The 22,333-nt window shown below is 39.1% G+C and overlaps 1 protein-coding gene across 1 annotated transcript in view; it reads right to left on the bottom strand.

The window, feature by feature from the left end:
• SELENOI (selenoprotein I) overlaps positions 1-22,333 on the bottom strand; it is a 40,599-nt gene that overhangs the window by 4,681 nt on the left and 13,585 nt on the right. The window contains exons 2-8 of the mRNA XM_005895697.3: positions 17,517-17,585; positions 16,959-17,067; positions 14,630-14,704; positions 9,973-10,235; positions 8,960-9,068; positions 2,368-2,416; positions 187-367 (exon numbers count right to left, since the gene is read on the bottom strand). Coding sequence (XP_005895759.2) covers positions 187-367; positions 2,368-2,416; positions 8,960-9,068; positions 9,973-10,235; positions 14,630-14,704; positions 16,959-17,067; positions 17,517-17,585 — 855 coding nt within the window. The remainder of the gene's footprint in view (positions 1-186; positions 368-2,367; positions 2,417-8,959; positions 9,069-9,972; positions 10,236-14,629; positions 14,705-16,958; positions 17,068-17,516; positions 17,586-22,333) is intronic.

Genomic DNA, 22,333 nt, shown 5'->3' with positions numbered 1-22,333 from the left:
ATAAAATAACTTTCTGCATGTTCTGTATACTAACATGTTCTGCATGTTAGTAATTATCCTTTCAAATTTCTGACTATAACATCTTTAAAATCTGCTTATTCTAATACTATATAAGATTTCTCAAACTATCAAATTCTGTCTAATATTTCTTATTATGTGCTATGATTTTTAAAAGAAAAATCTTACTGTGCTGTTGGCAAAGGCTGTTCCAACCATTAAGTAGAACACTCTAGGGTGTAACTCTAAAATATCTGAAGGTGACAGGAGGATCCACGCTGTAGACAAAATGAATAGCAAACATGGAGAAAAGAAGGGAACCACAGCTTCATAGACTGAATTGTGTTTCAACGTGTTATTTTTATAGCTTCTGGAAAAAAAAAATCAAGTAATACAAGAACATTATTACATATAAAACTCAATACTATACTTGTATCTTTATAGTTTTCAAAGTACTTACACACTTATTCTCTTATATTTATTCACAGTAACCTCACAGGATAGGTAGAACCAACATTATTAATCCCATTTTAGAGGCAGGTTAAGTGAGGATGTAAGAAGCTAATTTACATAAGTGAAAGTGTTAGTTGCTCAGTCGTTTCTGACTCTTGTAACCCCATGGACTATATAGCCTTCCAGGCTCCTCTGTCCATGGAATTCTCCAGACAAGAATACTGGAGTGGGTTGCCATTTCCTTCTCCAGAGGATCTTCCCGACCCAGGGACTGAACCAGGGTCTCCTGCATTGTGGGTGGAGTCTTTACCATCTGAGCCACCAAGTTAATCCCATTTTTAGAGGCAGGTTAATCCATTTTAGGGCTTCCCTCATAGCTCAGTTGGGAAAGAACCCACCAGCAATGCAGGAGACCCCAGTTCGATTACTGGGTCAGGCAGATCCACCGGAAAAGTGATAGGCTACCCACTCCAGTATTCTTGTGCTTCCCTTGTGGCTAGCTGGTAAAGAATCTGCCTGCAATGCGGGAGACCTGGGTTCAATCTCTAAGTTAGGAAGATTTCCCTGGAGAAGGGAAAGGCTATCTACTCCAGTATTCTGGTCTGGAGAATTTAGTGGATTGTATAGTCCATGGGGTTGCAAAGAGTCAGACACGACTGAGCAACTTTCACTCAATTCCATTTTAGAGGCAGATTAAATGAGGATGTGAGAATTTAAATTTACATAATTTGGTACCAAGTGGCAGGGCCAGGACTAGAATGGAAGTCTTTTGATTCCCTAGTCTCATTTATCCACCTAGAAAAGTTTTATTATCTGGTCTGGATCCTATGAGATTACATTCTAATAGGAAAAACTAAAACGAACACAAAACCATACTACAAGAGTACCTCACAGGGCTGCTATGATACACAACTTAACAGTGAGAGACTCTGAACCGAGAGGGGCCACTGCATGTCTTGATGGCTCTGGGCACACAGGTGGTAGCACGCTCACACATGTCTGCTCATCTGAACTGAGCCCTCAGTCCTCATCCCAATTCAGCCAATAATTATATAACCTTGGGCAAGACACTGCCCAATCAGGACCACAACTTTAGAAGAATTATCTCAAATTATCTCTAAGGCTTTTAGAGCATTACATTTTATAACTTTTATGAATGACTGCCAGTGGTCATAAAGAGGGAGATTCAGAGAGACAGGATTGTGCAAGACAAATCTGAGCACTGAAAAATGAAGTGGAAAGTACAAGAAAATGTTCCAAGCAGAGGAAACAGGGAGTGGAGGAAAGAGTGGGAGCAAAAGTACTGAGGAAGGAAAGAACAAAATACATTCAGGTCACAGAAGGAAACTGAGTGTGCTGAGCCCAAGTGGAAATGTGCATAAATCAGAGAGATGGAACTCCACCAGGGCAAGTCCCCTCCCAACCCCTACCCGACTCCTCAGGCACGCCCCACTCTTCAGGAAGTTTGATATGGTGCTCTTTAAGAAGAGTCAGCATAGCTCCAGGGTTTGGTCTTCAACTATACAAGTTCAGAAATTTCATTTTATGATCATGCTAACTAAACTTACCTATTATCAACTTATTAAAACTTATAATCAATTCATAAAAAGAATGTAAACCTATGAATATTCCAATAGGAACATACTCTCTTCCAATTCACTCACCCAAAAAAATGACAAATTAGACTGATAAGCCCAAAACTGTTACTAAAAAACTAGTTCTGAGCTAGTTGTGTAGTTGAATTGACTACACAAGCCACTACAGGCAGATGATCCCAATCTCATTCTAGATTCAAAATACAGCTTCATAACCTTTTCAAAATGCCCAGATTTCAAAAGAAAGATCCTAAAATTCACCTAAATAACAATTTCTAAAGATTTTCATATTTCTTGTCCAATTAAAAAATAAAGTACTTACCTGAAAAAATTTAACAAACTCATTGGAAGAGTCACGCACAGTGCACAACCTGAAGGAAAGAACAATTAAATTATTATGAATTAATATTCAAGAGAGATTTTTATAATAATTGAATACATACAAAATATGTAATATTTTTAGATGCAACAATTTTCAAGTTCAGATTTACTTCTGTAATGAAACTAAATACATTTTTGAACAATATTTGCAACTGGAAGAGTGGCAGTAGTTTGGTGATTCATAGCAGAGACTCATGGAGCCAGAGTGGGTTGAATCTCAGTTGTGCCACCAATTGGCTATGGGACTTCAGGCAAATTAATTTTTTAGCGCCTCAGTTTCCTCTTTTATAAAATATAGATAATAATAGTAACAATCCCATAGGGTTTTGGGAATTAAATGAGTTATTACATGCAAAGACTCCTGGAACAGTACCTGATTTATAGTAAATTGCACCGTGTATGTTATTTATTGGAAGAGGGAACCATTAATATTAACAGATCCTGCTGCTTCCTTTACACTTATTTTTACCTCCCTGGCGTTCTTAATTTCTCCCCCTACTCTATACACTAATTCTTTCTCCTCAAAGCTAAAAAGACAGCCTTCCCAAGAAACATTATCATTGTTCCTGCTGTTCTCACTATCTACTATCTTACTCTGCTATCTCCTACAACCCAACAAACTTAACTTGTCTTTAACTCCTCAGCTGCTGCTGCTGCTGCTGCTAAGTCGCTTCAGTTGTGTCCGACTCTGTGCGACCACAAAGATGGCAGCCCACCAGGCTCCCCTGTTGCTGGGATTCTCCAGGCAAGAACACTGGAGTGGGTTGCCATTTCCTTCTCCAATGCATGTAAGTGAAAAGTGAAAGTGAAGTCGCTCAGTCATGTCCGACTCTTAGCAACCCCATGGACTGCAGCCTACCAGGCTCCTCTGCCCATGGGACTTTCCAGGCAAGAGTACTGGAGTGGGGTACTACTCCAGTACTTCTCCGCAACTCCTCAGCACTCAACATAATTCTGCCTCCCTTCTGCAGAAACTGTACTCTTGAAATTTATCAAGCTCTCCTACTCAGTTCAGTCGCTCAGTCATGTCCAACTCTTTTTGACCCCATGGACTACAGCACTCCAGGTTTCCCTGTCCATCTCCAATTCCTGGAGCCTGCTCAAACTCATGTCCATTGAGTCAGTGATGCCATCCAACCATCTCATCCTCTGTTGCCCCTCTTCTCCTCCTGCCCTCAATCTTTCCCACCTTCAGGGTCTTTTCCAATGAGTCAGTTCTTCCCACCAGGTGGCCAAAGTATTGGAGCTTCTTCAGCTTTAGCATCAGTCCTTGCAATGAATATTCAGGATTGATTTCCTTTAGGATTGACTGGTTTGATCTTATAGTCCAAGAGACTCTCAGTATCCTTTCTTCATTCCTGACTTCTAAGTAAGATGACTGGGCTGACCACCCACTAACTGCAATTCTTTCCTCTCGGTCTTGGTGATCCCATTTGCCCAGTGTTCCTGTCAGCCATCCAACCATTCAATGATGTCCTTTAATGGCAATCTCCCTCCTACATATTCCTAAATGACTGACTGAAGGTGCATCTACTCTCCCTCAGAGAATCTTCTCTTACAGCTTTAACCATAAGCTCCCTGCAGTTGACCCCAAAAATCTTAATACTTTTGGGCAAATCAGACAATCTCTCTGAGCTTCAGAGAAAACAACTGTGCCATAAGGATGGGCTAAATGATTTTCTAGGGACCCCTGAATCTTAAATTCTCTGATTCTGTGATCTGTAGTGATATAAAGTCCTAATCTTTTTCTGTTTCAAACTCCAAACCAATACATGTGGTAACTTTTGCACGTTTCATTTGGATATTTCCTTGTCACTCAATGTATTAGCCCATTCTGGATTCCCAGTGACTAAACTTCGCTTGGGGGTGGGGAGGTGTGTTGTCAATGCAGCTATGACATTAAGGAGCAAAGAGAGAAGAACATTCCTTCAAATAATTCCTAACACAACTTGCTAAAAACACATGGAAAAAAACTATAATTCAACAATCAGAAATCTCACCTCAAAAGAGGAATTACTCTGCTACTTCCAAGCCCAACTGGAACAATGTTCCCAGATTAGAAAATCTTAGAGGGAATGGAAGGAGAAGACAAGATGTCTTCAATGTCCTCAGAAACTTTCTGTAGCTTATTTCATGTTAAGCTGAGGAGCACTGGTAGGGAGCAAGGCTAAATGTATTAACCCAGAATCACTTGTAGCTTTCAAGCACTTAACTAAGATAAAATCTTAAGCACAGTAAGCATGTAGAAAGCCTGAGCTCTATATAGGCTGCCAAAGAAAAACACTGTATTTACTATTTCTTCTCTAAATGGTAAATAGCATTATGTGAACCAAGAACTTTCAGATGTCCAAGCTGGCTTTAGAAAAGGAAGAGGAACCAGAGATCATATTGCCAACATTTGCTGGAATCAAATGGAATCAAGCTGGAATCAAGACAGATGGGAGAAACATCAACAACCTCATATATGCAGATGATACCGCTCTAATGGCAGAAAGCGAAGAGGAACTAAAGAGCCTCTTGATGAGGGTGAAGGAGGAGAGTGAAAGAGCCGGCTTAAAACTAAATATTAAAAAAACTAAGATCATGGCATCCAGCCCCATTCAGTTCAGTTCAGTTCAGTTCAATCGCTCAGTCATGTCCGACTCTTTGCAACCCCATGAATCGCAGCACGCCAGGCCTCCCTGTCCATCACCAACTCCTGGAGTTCACTCAAACTCACGTCCATCAAGTTGGTGATGCCATCCAGCCATCTCATCCTCTGTCGTCCCCTTCTCCTCCTGGCCCCAATCCCTCCCAGCATCAGAGTCTTTTCCAATGAGTCAACTCTCTGCATGAGGTGGCCAAAGTACTGGAGTTTCAGCTTTAGCATCATTCCTTCCAAAGAAATCCCAGGGCTGATCTCCTTTAGAATGGACTGGTTGGATCTCCTTGCAGTCCAAGGGACTCTCAAGAGTCTTCTCCAACGCCACAGTTCAAAAGCATCAATTCTTCGGCGCTCAGCTTTCTTCACAGTCCAACTCTCACATCCATACATGACCACTGGAAAAACCACCCATTACTGCGTGGCAAATAGAAGGGAAAAAGGTAGAAAGAGTGACAGATTTCCTTTTCTTGGGCTCTAAAATCACAGCTGATGGTGACTGCAGCCATGAAATCAGAAGACGACTGCTTCCTGGCAGAAAAGCAATGACAAACCCAGACCATGTGTTGAAAAGCAGAGACATTAGTCTGCCAACAAAGGTCCACACAGTCAAGGCTATAGTCTTCCCAGCGGTCATGTACAGTTGTGAGAGCTAGACTGTAAAGAAGGCAGAATGCCAAAGAATTGATGCCTTCGAACTGTGGTGCTAGAGAAGCCTCCTGAAAGTCCCTTAGAGAGCAAGGTTTGATTTCAAACAAGATTTGAAATCAAACAAGGGAAATCAACCCTGAATACTCGTTGGAAGGACTGATGCTAAAGCTGAAGCTCCAGTATTTTGGTCATCTGATGAGAAGAGCCGACATATTGGAAAAATCCCTGATGCTGGGAAAGATTAAGGGCAGAAGGAGAAGAGGTTGTCAGAGGATGGAATGGCTGGATGGCATCACCAATGCAATGGACAAGAACTTCAGGAGATGGTGAGGGACAGAGAGGCCTGGTGTGCTGCAGTCCATGTGGTTGCAAAGAAACACAACTGGGCGACTGAACAACAACTCTAAGTAGTACTTGATGTACTTTCTGTAAAGAGTATTTAATTGTTAAATACTTATCTAGTAAACTCTATATATGAGAATGATAGAACCCACACATATGCAGACCTGCTTTTATTATTACCATAGGAAGGTCTAGACTTCATAATATAGGAAGCATGGGCTATCGAAAAGTTAGAATTCATAAAAAAGGATTGAGTAGAATGAGATGAACACCAAGGATAGCATGATCACAACAAATATTCTGGTTCCTCATCAGTGGTTCCTCATTTCTAGGCTTATTTATTAAATAAAAATTTCAATAAAAAACACCAAGACAAAAAATGCTTCAAGTAAAAAAAGACATAACAACAAATAAGAGGGAAAATGTCATTTATATCAAAACAAAAGATTACTATCCCTAATAAAATGCTTCTAAAAATAAAGGAAGTCATTAACAATCCTATAGCAAAAATTGACTAGAAAAAGATATAAATGACTCTCAAACACTAGGAAAGTTCATCCATAAGAGAAATGCAAATTAAAACTAAACAGATATATCATTTCTTATCCCAAACTGGCAAAAATCCAAAAGTGTGACAACATACTACATTGGGAAAACTAAATAACAGGTACTTTTATTTATGGGTGGTGGGAATTCAATATTAGACAACCCATATGGAAGGGAACAGAGCATTTAGTGAAACTGCACACCTCTGCCCTTTACTAACATGTCTACTTCTAGTGATCCCTTCCAAAATACCCTGGCAAAAATATGAAAAAGACGTTTACATGGACAGATGATTTACTTCAGCAATTTGTATATCAGCAAAAAACTGGAAATAACCCAAATGTCCATCAGTAGGAGGCTGTTTGAATAAACAATCGCACAATCACGCAACGAAGTACCAGGCATTTGTAGGAACAACTGAGGAAGATGGCTACACATCACTATGCAGTGATCTCTAAGATATACTATCACGTGGAGGGAAAACAAGAACACAGGTAATAAAATACGTATAGCAGGCTACCATTTATCCACAAAAGAGTGTGATAAAACCACACACGCACACTTACTTATAATAACAAAAAACAATGAAAGATTAAGTAAAAAATTAAAAACTAAGAATATGACAGAGACTAGACTTCTTTGAATATACCTTGCTTTATATATAGATCTGACTTTGTAATTATGTGAAAGGAAAAAGTAATCCCTAAAAATCAAAAGTAAAATGAAACAAACTTAAATGTACATATCCACAGAATGGGAACTTTAGACTATAATAACCCAACTGGGCATCTCCAGTGGAATAAACCATGAGGACAAATGGAACTGCAAAAAAATCAAAATCTTAAATGATTTTCGGTAATGATATCGTTGCTGATTTGGGTACTACATTCTGAGACTGTTATTGTTTTATGGAATAAAGCAAATGAATTTTTTGTGTCACTGAAAGCAAAGACTTTTGTCAGAGTTTAAAAGAAAAGCAAATATAAAATCAACAAAGTAAGATATCTATATTATCAAATTTGATTTGTATTTATTAGTATGAATTTTATGAGGTAGTTTATCAAAACACAAACTTTATTCCCCCACCTATCCACTGAAAGAATGGATTCCTAAGCAATGATCATCAGTATCTGTTAGTACCATTAGCTGAAGAGCTAAGGCAGAACTTTGGAACAGAAGTACAAAACCTCAACCCTCTGGTCACTGTTGATACCATAAAAAGAGAGACAATTAGATACTATGTGCCTTCTAGTGATACAATAGGTAGTACCATTACCTAATAAGTACTGTTGCCAAAAATGTATATACAAAGAGAATTGTAGCCTATTAAAGTATCTACTTAACATTCCAGAACTTACATATCAAAGATACCATTTTATCTCTAAATTAACATTTAAATGTAAAATGCAGCAAATCTGCCTTAGGACAAGCTGCATAAATCAAAGATTCACTCATGGTAGCAGATGAAAAATAGCTAGCCTTTTCAAGGTAAAGAAATCACAGTTATACAGCCACCCAAAAATGAACATTTGGTAGATTACAGCAGGGTTCCTAAAATATCTGCAGTCCAGAGCGACAGAAAATCCCTAAACTACGCCTTTTCTGAAAGCCAGTGCCTAATGCACCATCTTCTCGGCTGTTTCTAAGCCTTCAATCCCCACTCTGCAACCAAGCTTCACTGAGAGAAGGGGAAGGATTATTTTTTAGATAAGAGAACAGAGGAACAGCCAGTAAGTGTTTTTGTTGTTTTAACCCTACAAAGTTCTCAGTGCCACTCCTGGTGTCCCAAATAATAACCCAGATTCCTCTTCCTCTTTGCCTCTTTCCATAAAAATTTTCTCCCTGACTTAATTATCCTATAGATATCCACTCTGTCTAAAATCAAAAAAGAAGCATTACCATGATCAAAACCTTTACTAAGCATTCAGAGGCTTAAGAAAGAGTGTACCTGAGAGGAAAGAAGCTAAATTTTTGGAGTGGATGCATTATAAACACTGTGCTTTGTCATTCTATTTCCTCAAACTAATAATCTTTGATTTCGAGATATGCAGTGGGAATCAATACTGAATGTCCACCTAAACGAAGATCCTCCAATATCTAAATTAATTTGCATAGTTATTTTACAAGGTTTGTGTGATGTATTTTGGTATTTCCTTCTGATTAAATGCAGCTTGGTGCTGAACAAAAGCAAAACAAAGAAACCTTATTTTCCTTAATGGTTTGGTTGAAACCCTATAGGCTATAGGGTTGTTCTACTTGCTGGAGGGGAAAGAGTATTGTTGCTTGTTACAACCAAACACTGGCTTTGATAACAAAGTGATGTTAAAACAGGCTTCAACATGGAGCTTCTTACCAAAGATCATTGCAGTGAATAGGTCTCTATATAAGAAATTAAACAGGAAAGGTTCATACCAGGCCTCAACTCCCACAACCGCAGTCACTATGTAGACAAAAGAAATAGTCTGGAAGGAAAATGCAGACAAAAGCATACAGAGCATTAACAGCTGGAAAGATCAGGCAGTCAACAACGCTTTATGCAGCATAAGTCTAGGAAACAGTTTTAGTAACAGCAAAACATATGCTTAAATTTGATACTGTGGCAAGTCTTCTTGCCTTTAAAGTTGGTTGTTTTTTCTTTAATAACTAACTTCTAGACAATGCAAGCGACTAGCCTAAGGCACCTCATAAATTGGTTTAGACACAGGATGATCCAATCTGCCCACCCAATCCCCCTCTTCAAACACTCCAATTTCTGATTCTTTACTGGAGCTTCAGATGCAGATGGGCAAAATGGCGACACAAAAAGCTGGGATTCTAAGGCAGGGAGAGTTAATAGCAAGCCCTGGTAGTAAGAGAAAACTCTTTACTCACTGAAAAGCTGGCCATGAAGACAAAAAGCCAACAATTATATGTGCATAACTTTCTTCATAAAATCAACAGTTTAAATGAAGGTTTGTTAAGAAACTGTTCATTTTTTAGTGTACTAATGGCACTGTGTTTTTAGTTTTTTAAAAGAAATCTTACTACTTAGAGATATACAGTAGCCTATTTATCATATGTCAAGATTTTCCTTTAAAATAATTGGGAGGTGGTAAGGTAAGGAAGAATATATATGAAATGAGACTGGTCATGTGTTAACTGCTGAAGCTAAGTAACAGTACACAAGGGTTTCATATACATATATTTTTGTGCATATTTGAAATTTTCCATAAATAAGTAAAAAATATATATAAAATAAAAAGGGGAAAAAATTTAAAGCACTCAGCAGCTCTAACCAAAAAAGCATAAGGTCAATAAAGAAGGAATGACAAACTCTCCCAAAAATGTATGGCAATGTTGAAAAATTTAAGAAGAACACATACTTACCACCTGGCTAATGTCATATCCCCATGGCAGGAAAAGAATCCCTGTGTTATACTTTTCCCAGTGAGACAGGATGAAAGAAAACAAAACTACCCATAGCAGGAGATAAAGAAGAAAAACACTGACACCAGACGATCCTCGTCCAAAAATGGAATACACGGTGACAACAAAGTAAACACACGACCAACTATCCAGGCCGTGGTCAAAAAGCTCCCCCAGCGGGCTGCTGGAATTGGTTCTGCGGGCTTGCTTTCCGTCCACACCATCTGCAACCGAAACACATTACACGGGGAAAGGTCAACGTCTGCACCAGAATGGAGAAAGTCGTCTTTAATAAAATGGAGAGAGATGCAACAAAACATATCAGCGTACCATAGAAATGTTAATTAACTCAAGTATAAATATCAGACAGTACTATAAAAATCCAACCTTTAATTCCTACAATGCAAAGATTTCAGAAATAAAATCTGTAATCTCTCAAAGTTTAATCCAAAACTCAAAATGTTAAGTCATACTGAATGGTGTTTTCATCTAAAGAAGCATTCTACTCTGAGCACTGAACTCTGAATTCCTCCAAATCTGCCTAGTAACTGAGTTGTTCCACTAGCCACAAATTCTTAACCCTCCAGAGAATACTCAATAGTTGTTTATTATAATTTATACTCCTTGCTCTAGGATCCAAAAACACTCAGTACTTCAGTCATAACATGTTTCATTCTGTTACATATCACAGTCACTTCTTTACAGATGGACCACTTCCATAATTTTAAGTGTTTTCAGAAAAGGCTTTGCACGTGGTGTTGAGTAATTATAAGAATTAAATTTACTGAAACTGTACAACACACTATAGGGGGGGTTGGTGCTGCACTGTGCAACTTGTGGGGTTTTAGTTCCCAACCAGGAATCGAACACCAGCCCTCGGTAGTGAAAGTGAAGAGTCCTAAACACTGGACCGCCAGGGAATTTCCACGATGTAGTATTCTTATAGTATGGTGGCTCAGCGGTAAAGAATCCACCTGCCAATGCAGAAGACACAGGTTTGGTCCCTGGGTCAGGAAGATCCCGTGCAGTAGGAAACAGCTACCCACTCCAGTATTCTTACGTGGAAAAATTCCATGGACAGAGAAGCCTGGTGAGATACAGTTCATGGAATTGCAAAAAAGGCGGACATGACTTAGTGACTAAACAACAACTATTCTTGATGCTGTGAAGATTATAAAAATCTTAGCATAAACTAAGTTTGTACCCTCAAAGAGTTTACAGTTGAGAAAGGAGACAAAACATGACAGATATGCTGATATGATGAATCATAAACCACAGAAGAGTACAGAAAAGTGACAAGTTCTCTTCAGGCTAAGATAAACTAAACTGGCTTTCCAGACAAGATGAAATCTGAGTGGGGACATAAAGAATGAGTTGGATTTCAGTAGATAAGAGATAAAGAAGTGTGTCGTTTCAAGAGGAGGGAGTGTTCTCAGCAAAAACACTAAGATGGAAAAGCACATGTGTGTGCAGAGAATGCCAAGTAGTTTAATTCAACCAGAAACTATACATGAAGAGTGCAGTATCAAGAGGCTAGAAGGGAGATTTGAGCCCATTTAAAAGTATCAGGGAGTCTGAGGAGCTACTAAAATGATCTGAGTGGAGTAAGAAGAGTGAAAGCCATGCAGTGTTTCAGGAAGACAGACCTGACATCAGTGTAAAGGACAGGATGGGCTGAGACGGAATGTGGTGGGAATGAAAACCTGGAGGCGAGCAAGATACTGAGAAAATAAAAAAGACAATGCAGTAAAACAGAGGTGAGACAGAAGGACAAGAAGATCTGGGTAACCAAGAAAGTGGTAGTGTTACCAGAAACAAGAACATCTGAAGAAGGAGCAAGCCTGATAGAAAAGATGCTGAGTACAATTTTATACGCTGAAATTGAAGTGCTGACAGGCTATCTACAATAATGTCAAGCAACTCAACCTAAGGGTAATTTACTAGCTACTTAGAAGATAAATAAAGGCTAGATACTAACACGTGAGTCAACTCAATAGTGTTAACGATCAGGATTACCAGGGAATAACAGAAGGAGAAAGAGAAAGCATGTTGGAACACCATTTAGAGGCAGAAACAGAGAAGCCTGGGGGTATGGGGGAAGGAACAGTAGAGGAAGAGAAAGGGATAAAGGAAGAGGGGAAGAGGGAGAGAGAACATACAACCCAGCCAAAAAGGAAGGCAAGAGACTGAATTATAAAAATTCTTCCTCCAAAGAAACAGTTTTGTTAATTAAATGCATCAGAATTGGACTAACTGTGGGGACTTTCTGGCTGGTCCAGTGGCTAAGACTCCACACTCCCAATACAGGTGGCCCAGGTTCATTCCCAGGAACTAGATCCCACAGGCCGCAACTAAGGTTCTGCAGGCCTCCACAAAGATCAAAGATCCTGCATGCCGCAGCTAAGACCCAAATTTACACGCTGCAGTCAAATAAATAAATAAATACTCAAAATTAAAAGAAGTAAAGAATTATACTAATTGCAAAGATTCAGAGTCCAGGAATTTAAAATTCCTTATCATTACTGTGTTTATCTAGCTCACCACAGTATTATCCCCAGTGACTAGCTCAGACCGTGGCAAAGACAGCCTTTAAAAATATTGTTGAGGGCCTATATGAAAGGATGAATCGCAAACTCCTGCCTGCACACTGATCTCTCTTTACATAGGTTTGGGAGCTTTTTTGTCCCCGAGTAGCTAAAATATTTTCTAAAAGTCTTTTCTCATTATTTGCTGCCTTAATTTCCTATTCTCAGTGCCATTTCTGTGCAGTTACAAGTACTAAATCCATGAACTATGTAATGATTAGGTTTTTCTATGTCTTCTCATTGAACCCATTCTGGCTCCATACATCTGGGGTCTCATAATGTGTCATATGTCTCATAATGTGTTTCATAATGTGTTTTCATAAGAAAGGCAATTCAGCTCCCATCCCATGTATTATGAAAAACCCACGAGCAAAATCTAGAGCAGTGCCCTGTGACCCAACACATTAATATTTCTGCAGCAAAACATAACAACAGCCACACTGGTGGAATAAATGAAGATTATAAACTGTTAGTTCAAGGTAAGCTTTGCAACCAACAGTTCATGTTAGGTCAGGATTTTTGCCAGAATTGTGGCAACCTAAAACAGAGAACACAGTACTTCAAAAGACTCTTGAGACATGCTATGAAAAGCCAGAGCCTTCAGGCCACCCTCTCCTTGTCCCTATTCCTCCCGAGTAGTCCTTAGTAACCAAATTCTATAGCAAGAAAAAAAAATTTTTTTTGACTGTGCCACACAGCCTGTGGGACCTCAGTTCCCTGACTAGAGATCAAACCTGGGCCCTCAAACATGAAAGCGTGGAGTCCTACCCACTGGACAGCCTGAGAATTCCCTAGAGCAAAATTCAAAAACCAGCTTATCTTTAATAATGAATGCACAAAGCCTCTGTCTATAGAATTTTAAAAAGAAAAAAACTAGGCTTTTGTCTAATTCTTAATTTCATTTTCTTCCTTCCCCACTCTTAACAGCTCTGGCCACTCACCACGCCAGGATTTAATCCCTGTACCAAATTATCCTGGTGTTACGAATACAACTCATCTTTATCTGAAGAGACCTAAGCAACTTTAACTCAGGGTCTGCTACTTCACGTTCATTTAAAAACCATATACTGAGTGCTTCCCATGTAGCAGGTACTGTTCTTAACACTGGGCACCCAATGAACTAAATAAAGCACTCACCCTCAAGGAACTTATATTATATACACACACAAAAAAAAAAAAAAAAAAAGGAAAAGGGGGTACACCACATAGCTTGTAGAATCTTAGTTCCCCAGCCAGGAGTGCAATTCCCACCCTGTAAAAAGCGCAGAGACCTAACCACTGGACCACCAGTCAATTCCCAAGGAACTTACATTTTAGAGTAGACGGACAACATACAAGTGGGTCATATGGTTTTAAGCACAGTGGAGAAAAATAAAGCAGGGAAGGAGACCTGAAGAATGCAGGACAAGCCGCGCCGATGATCCCAACAAAACGCACTCTTGGCAGACTAGATGCTGTGGCCTGGCCCAGTGGACTTCCCTGACCACTGCTTCCACCAAACAAAAACTGATCACTTCTGTGTTTGTTCCCCTGCTGTACTCTATTATAGCACCTTTCTCAGTATTCTGCAACTATTTGACACGTCAGTATTGCTTCCCAAACTCATGGCAAAAATGATGTCTTATTCCAGAGTTGGGAAATATTTTTTGTAAAGGGCCAAACAGCATATAGTTTAGACACTGTGGGCCAAATGGTCTCTGTTGCAACTACTCAACTATGCCTCTGCCGTAGGAAAGCAACCACAGACATGCAGAGGAATGCGCAGTAAACCACGACTTACAGAGACAGACAACGGGCCAGATGTGGCCCACCAGTGGCAGTCTGCCAACGCCATCCTATTCCCCAAATTCCCAGCAAATGACAATAATCTTCACAGAGAAACTCAAGAATATATTTATCAAGTTACACAGGATATTAATAAACCCTAGTTAAAATGAATTAAACATAGGAGAAAATGATAACTTACTGGGTAGCTAACCTTGCTGACCGTTTTGCCAGCCATTGACTAAAATGAATATTTGCCAATTTCTTACCTAGAGTGTAGGCCATGAAGTTGAGGATGCCCACTACAATCCAGACCCAGTCGGGTACATGCTTGTGACCTGGTGCTGAAAGGAAAGCAACCCCAGTTTTAATGCAGTCTAAGTACAATTGTTGGAACCACAGCCTATACTGTCAAAAGAGAAATGTTTCTCTTTATTAAATAGAAGCTGAAATACTTTATAGTGTATCTTAAATGCATAACTAGGTAAATACTAGAATATATCAGCAAACTCCGACAAAACTCAAGAAGTAACTGCCCAACCCTCATAAACAATAAGCATTTATTTTGAGCTTTAATCGTAACTGAAGACTGAATGTTCTTCTTTACTTGAAAATTACTTATGTGCCTAGAATGAAAAATGTTTTTGGAATTTAAAAAATGCTTGTGTTTAATCCGATCCTTGTTGTTTATGATTATACTACAAACATGTAAAAAGCCTCAACCTATACTCTCTCACTAAATTATTAGCTGAACAAAAGACCTTCGGATTTGGGTATAGATAAATCACCTCAACTGGATGACTTAGTCATCAGGATCATTCTGAAATGTCTGGACCTCACTTTTTCCCCCTAAGATAGAACAAGTGAGTTTCAGGAGGTCTGGGTTCTAGTCCTGGCTCTATAATCAACCAACAGTGTAGCCTTGAATATATTATCTAACCTTTCCTGATTTCCACTTCCTAAAAATACTGGGACTAGATACTTCATCTGGTCCTTCAAGTTGTATGACTTGGGGAAATATATATATATAGTTACATATTTTAGAGCTAAGTAAATAATTTTATTTAGTCAAAGGAAATACTATTTCTAGTCACAAAGATTTTGAGGCTGTTCTGAGGATTGAAATACAATTTTTTTTAAAAAAACCCACTTAATATCAAAATTGTGCTTCATGAAATTTAATCTTTCACATGGTATTTTATGATATTCAATTACCATTTTATTGCACACAGAGGAGCAATGGTTAAAATTTTCAGTTTATCAAGTCAGGCATAGGTATAGTTTCAATATTCAGAATTCTTATAATATCAAAAGTCATTAAATGTTTAAAACTCTAAATTCTCCTACAAACACAAAGTTTTGAGAGATTGTTAGTTTCTCTAGGTCAGTGCACAAAGGTCTGCTGAACCCATAACACAGATGAAATACAGTATTAAACTCCTGACTATATCATTTATAAGTATTCTTATTGGAAAATATATCCTCTAACTTAGAATGCAAAAAACACTCATCTACCTCCATCTTTCTAGTCTTCTCAACTTCATCCACCTGTTGAGCAATTAAAAAAAACACTGTCTCCCACATATGCCCTCCCCGCCCAACCCCAAATACACTCCAGATTCTCTCTGGCCAGGGCAGAAGCTGGATGTGGAAGGAAGAAAAGACCAACAGGTCTGAAAGAAGACACTGGGAAAAGGCTGAAACTGCTTCCAAAGAAACATTTTTCCTCTCCTCAGTAAGGGCCCAGACTTCTGTCAATAAATATTTAAGGTCTAACAACCATTTTCAGGGGGCTTCCCTGGTGGCTCAGTGGTAAACAATCTGCCTGTAATGCAGGACACCAGGGTTTGATCCCTGGGTTGGGAAGATTCCCTGGAGAAGGAATGGCTACCCACTCCAGTATTCTTGCCTGGAAAATTCCACGGACAGAGGAACCTGGCAGGCTAAAGTCCATGGGGTCACAGTCAGACATGACTGAGAGATGAACATTTTCACTTCACTTTTCAACCATTTTCAGAGGAAACTGGGAGTTATTAAAGCAAGTACAAATGCTGTGCAGAGGGCTGGAGAGATCATGTTCCCTCTATAAAAGGGGGACTTTTATTCGATAACTAGAAAGAGGGAAGGGATATTTCTGGTAGGTTTGTTGGGCCATGCTTATATTCTTTTGAGGCAAAACGTCACAGTCCTAATTTTCCACTTTTTATAAATCCAATTATTCTTTATATACAAAAACCTCACTGCTTTTTAGGTAGCATATCCAAATTCTAGAAATCAAGTTGGTTTCTAGAACTTCTTAGAAGCATACATAACAGATTGTGAAAGCACAACTTAGCTTTTACACCCAATTTTAACATTTTATATACCCTCACTGACTCGATGAACAAATGAGTTTGAACAAGCTCTGGGAGTTGGTAATGGACAGGGAAGCGTGGCGTGCTACAGTCCATGGGGTCGCAAAGAGTTACACATGACTGAGCAACTGAACTGAACCGATAATATTCAAAACTTTTCAGAATTGCAAGCATCTTAACAGAATCAGAAAATAGCCATATCTTATTTTCTATTTAAGATTTTATATTAAAGCAATAATCATACCTGAAGCATAAAAGTCAGGATCAAAGTATGCCAAAAGTAGAAAATTGAACACAACCAGCAGAAAGCCAGAGAAGGTTATCAGATTTGGAGCCAGCCAAGTAGGAAATACCTATTTTTTTCAAAATAATTACAAAATAATTAAAGTAGTGAAATTTCTGTCCATTATATACCACAACATACAAATCTGTCATAATAAAAGCCATAAATTTGGATTATATGTAGGAGTTACATACATTAAATTGCAAATCATAATCTCCAGTTAATAGAAATAAGCATTTTTATTTTCTATGTTCTAAATAATTCTATAATCAACAAACTTTTATAATCATAACATTATATTTTAGAAGCATTTAAGAAGCATTTTATAAATATAATGGATCTAAAGTATAAACTTATACTTCAGTGATAAGATAAATCAAAAGGTATGTGACTAAGGGAAGGGAGGATGGGAGAGGCAGTTTCTCTAAGGGTCTTATTGTTACATCTGCAGTACTCCATAAAACAGTTTAAAATATTTAAACTACTAAAACCCAAATGCATGCTTATTAATCATCTTACCTTTACTACAGTGTTCCAAAATGGGTGCATGACATACAGAGAGAGTGGATTGGTATCCACAGCACTGTACTGTTAAGAAATGAAAGAAAATATTCAGAGTTAATCCTTGCATAACAGCACGCGGAACAATATTTCTCAAATGAAAATAATAGTACAAAAGTAACCTAAAGAATATATCTACTTATATGATGTCCTTATCTAAATAACAGAACTAGAAAAGCATGAATGGGGCAAAGATGGCCAAGTACAGCCAGATTTCTTTTTACTCAAATCAGCTTTTATAATATTACAATGTGGCAGCAGAAACTTCTATATTGCTTTCAAGTGCTCACCTACTATGCAGGATAATAAGCACCCTGTGCATTCACACACAGACCACTCAGGCAACCTCCTTCATCACTCTCAACTAATGACAATCTTGCTGTTTCACCTTCTACACCATTACTAATGCACTAACTAGTGCTACAATCTTGGGCAAGTTACTTAAATCCTCTTAGTTTTTTCACCTATAAAATTAGGATCAAAGTTTTACCTCAAATGATTGCCATAAGGATTAGATAAACTAATACCATACATGAAGCACTAAGAAGAGTACCTAGCCCACAGGAAGTGCTGTATGTATAAGCATTATGTGTCCTTAAGAGTGTTTTGAGCACCAAAAGAATGACAGATCCCTTCTCAGCAGGAAAATGGATTCCTTAAATAAACAAAGGAAGAAAAGAACAGGTTACATTATATTCAAAGGTATGCCCCAACTGTTAAGCTATTTAGTAAAACTTTGAAAAATTCTAACAAAATATCTGTATCAGTTCAGTTCAGTCGCTCAGTCGTGTCCGACTCTTTGCGATCCCATGAATCGCAGCACGCCAGGCCTCCCTGTCCATCACCAACTCCCGGAGTTCACTCAAACTCACGTCCATTGAGTCAGTGATGCCATCCAGCCATCTCATCCTCTGTCGTCCCCTTTTCCTCCTGCCCCCAATCCCTCCCAGCATCAGAGTCTTTTCCAATGAGTCAACTCTTCGCATGAGGTGGCCAAAGTACTGGAGTTTCAGCTTTAGCATTATTCCTTCCAAAGAACACCCAGGGCTGATCTCCTTTAGAATAGACTGGTTGGATCTCCTTGCAGTCCAAGGGACTCACTCTCAAGAGTCTTCTCCAACGCCACAGTTCAAAAGCATCAATTCTTCGGCACTCAGCTTTCTTCACAGTCCAACTCTTACATCCATACATGACCACTGGAAAAACCATAGCCTTGACTAGACAGACCTTTGTTGGCAAAGTAATGTCTCTGCTTTTCAATATGCTATCTAGGTTGGTCATAACTTTCCTTCCAAGGAGTAAGCGTCTTTTAATTTCATGGCTGCAATCACCATCTGCAGTGATTTTGGAGCCCCCCCAAAAAAGTCTGACACTGTTTCCACTGTTTCCCTATTTAATTATGTAATATTTTAAGAGTCATGTTGATGACTTATTCATCAGAGATACACATACTGGAGTGCCTGGCATGTAGGAAGCACTCACTACATTCAAAGAAGAAGGGATACAAAATTGGTAAGGAACAATTCTCATCCTCAGGAACTGGGAATATTACCTAATTTAACAAGCTGACATTTAAAAGATGGCATACTAGTCAAATGCTTGAAAAAAGTTTCAACTGTGTTTTATACTTATGTTCAGTATGACTATAAAATAAGTAGTAAGCACTTTATGTGATTTAAAAAAAAACATCATTAAAGATCAAAATTTCTTCCTGAATTTTTTTTTTTGCCCCACTCCGGATCTTCCTTCCCACCCTGCCCCTGCAACTTTAGCGCCCCCGAATCCCGCTCTCCTCCTGAACATTTTATAGATATGCAGGAAATGTTTCCCACCAGTGTTTCAAGATTCAAAAGTGAGATGGAGCAAAAAGTAAATAAATAGAAATCATTTAAAATACTGCTCACAAAGAGTCAGCTAGGAAGTCAAATGTTTATTCAACAGAACCCATGTCTGAGTGCCTCCACTTCTCCAACTCATTTGGACAAAATGGGATAACTTAGAAGAAAATGATGAAGAAGAACTCTGTTCAGAGCGAGAAGCTTTGCAGCTGCACCCAGACTCTCAGAAGAAGCCCCCCTTACATGAATATTACGGTTTGTGCTAAAATCAACTTCTACTTGCACAGTTCTCTACAGTCTACAAAGCTTTTCCACATAACAGATACCATGACATCTGAACCTCTGCAAAATGAATGTGACTGTAACTGAGAGGACTACCTGAATTTAACTTTACAGACTGAGGACATAAAACCATCATGAACCCCGAAAGCTGCCCAAGACAAAGTGGGAGGGCCCTGGCCTCCTCCGTTTCACCAAGGTCGGAACCCAGACCCACATGATGTAGCCAGCAGGTCACATAAGCGGGAAAACCAGACATTTCAAGTCTACCACCTGCTGCAAAGTACAAAGTTGAAAAAAGTCCAAATTAGAAGAACACAGTTCAGGACATCACACAAATAGTTAATACAATGTACAGAGTACAATGCTTAATTCAAATGTTTGCTGAATGCATCTCATTCAGCAGCTTTCCGTAATTCGAACTTGGATCTAAAAGGTCATTTACTCATGGTATTTTGATTAGAAAAGCTCCTCTATAAATTTGGAGTTTTACCTCTAAATCTCTATTTCAGGGGAACAGTAGAAGTATGAAAAGATTACAAAACTCAATACAAAATGGTGTCTGCCTAACTGGATTTTTTACATTTAATAACAGCTGGTAAGCTCAAGTATAGCGAGAAAATTTAATATGAGATTACAAAAGGTAGCCAACAATAAACCTAAAGAGTGCTCTGCGGTTCAGCCTTACACATTTGAGTATTTTTTCAAGGTCGCATATCACCTGGTATAAACAAAGAAACTCAAAACTGTCTTGTGAATCAATAGGAGGAAAGAAGAATGAGTCAAACCTTTCATATGCCTGAACAATACGCAAAATGTAAACTTTTAAAGGTGCCAAACTAGATTCAGTTAATGCCTGTCAAATATATTTTTATTTTCTATTGGAATGATGTTTTGGTAGACACCAGAATATCTGAATCAGGTAATAACCCCTGTTAAGGCCTGCAGAACTTGCTTGATCTATTGGGTTGGCCAAAAAGTTCGTTTGGGTTTTTCCTTAGTCCCAAACTAAGTTTTTGGCCAACCCAATACAATCTGTTGGGCTTCCCTGGTGGCTCAGACAGTAAATAATCCACCTGCAGTGTGGGAGACCTGGGTTTAATCCCTAGCTTGGAAGATCTCCTGGAAGAGGGCATGGCAACCCACTCCAATATTCTTACCTGGAAAATCCCCATGGACAGAGGAGCCTGATGGACTACAGTCCATGGGGTCAAGAGTTGGACACAACTGATCAACTAAGCACAGCACAGCACAAAACAATGTTAGGCCAGACAAAGCCAGTGCCTTGAAGAAACGCTTGCAAACCACAGCCTGAGTTTGAGAATCATTCCAAGGCAAAATCTCAGAAATCCAACAGTTCAGGAGGCATGTAGTTCTCATGTGCCTGACTCTCACCTACGTGAGAGGTGAAAGTCATCAGGCCTCTTTACATTTTTTAATTTCTGGCCATGCCTCATAGCATGTGTGATCTTAGTTCCCCCACCAGGGACAGAACTCATACCCCCTTGCAGCGGAGTGCCAACCACTGGACCACTAGGGAAGCTCCAGGCCTCTTTTTAAATGCTTCTGGTTACCAAAACACTCATTACTTCTAAAAAGACCCCAATCCAATGCTAAAACAATTTTTCTACACGGTAACAAAATCCTCCCCTTGCTCCATACTTCCTATCATGTTTTCAATTTCCCTTACACAGCTAAACAGATATGGTTCTGATTTTTCTTCCAAACAATAATGCTTTCCATATTTGAAGATGGTTCTATTTGTCGCACTAAATCTTCTCTTCACCTGGTTAAAAAATCTCACATTCATTGTGCTGCTCCTCTCTGGTCACAGTTTCATTCCCCTTCATCATCATAGTCAAGTTCTCTAGACCAGAAGTTGGAAAACTTATTCTGGAAAATGCCAGAAAATCTAAATATTTTAGGCTTTGCAGGCCATATGGTCTCTGTAATAAATACCCAACACTGCCACGGAAGCAGAAGGAAATCACAGAAAATAAGAAAACAAATGGGCATGTTGTGCTAAAACTTTATCCCCAAAACAGCGTGTCTGGGGGCTTTAGTCTGACAACCAGTGCTCCATTCAATCCATTTTGTTGTTAAACCAACACAAAAGTGTGATTCAGAGCAAAAGGAACATTTCAAGTGGTGCATGAGTACAAAGAAGGTGCATTAGCCCTTCTCCCTCAATAACTTATTTCTCAAACAGGTGCTCAACACTGTATTAATTTCCCATGGAAACAAAGTCATTCTGCAGACTTAGACCCAATTTCAGTCACCTGAACTTCTCTGGCCTTTCTTATACAGACTGCAAAGCCACCTTTCTCTACATTCATATGAAGCTAATTATTGGATTCTAAGTGTAAGACCCTACATTCACCATTTAAACACTTCATCCTGCTAGAGATCACTCATCTTTCTGATCTCCTTGGGGGTCAGACTCAGTAATCCACATACTAACTATGCACCCCCAAATTCTTAGCATGTAAAGCTGGGCTTCCCAGGTGGCTCAGTAGTAAAGAATCTGCCTACGAAGCAGGAGACACGGGTTCAATTCCTGGGTGGGTTCAACCCCTGGAAAAGGAAATGGCAACCCACTCCAGTGTTCTTGCCTAGAAAATCCCAGGGACAGAGGAGCCTGCCAGGCTAGTCCATGGG

Source organism: Bos mutus, chromosome 11 (genome assembly GCF_027580195.1).
Source record: "Bos mutus isolate GX-2022 chromosome 11, NWIPB_WYAK_1.1, whole genome shotgun sequence".
Lineage (NCBI taxonomy): Eukaryota > Metazoa > Chordata > Mammalia > Artiodactyla > Bovidae > Bos > Bos mutus.
This window is presented reverse-complemented; position numbering and strand designations above follow the sequence as displayed.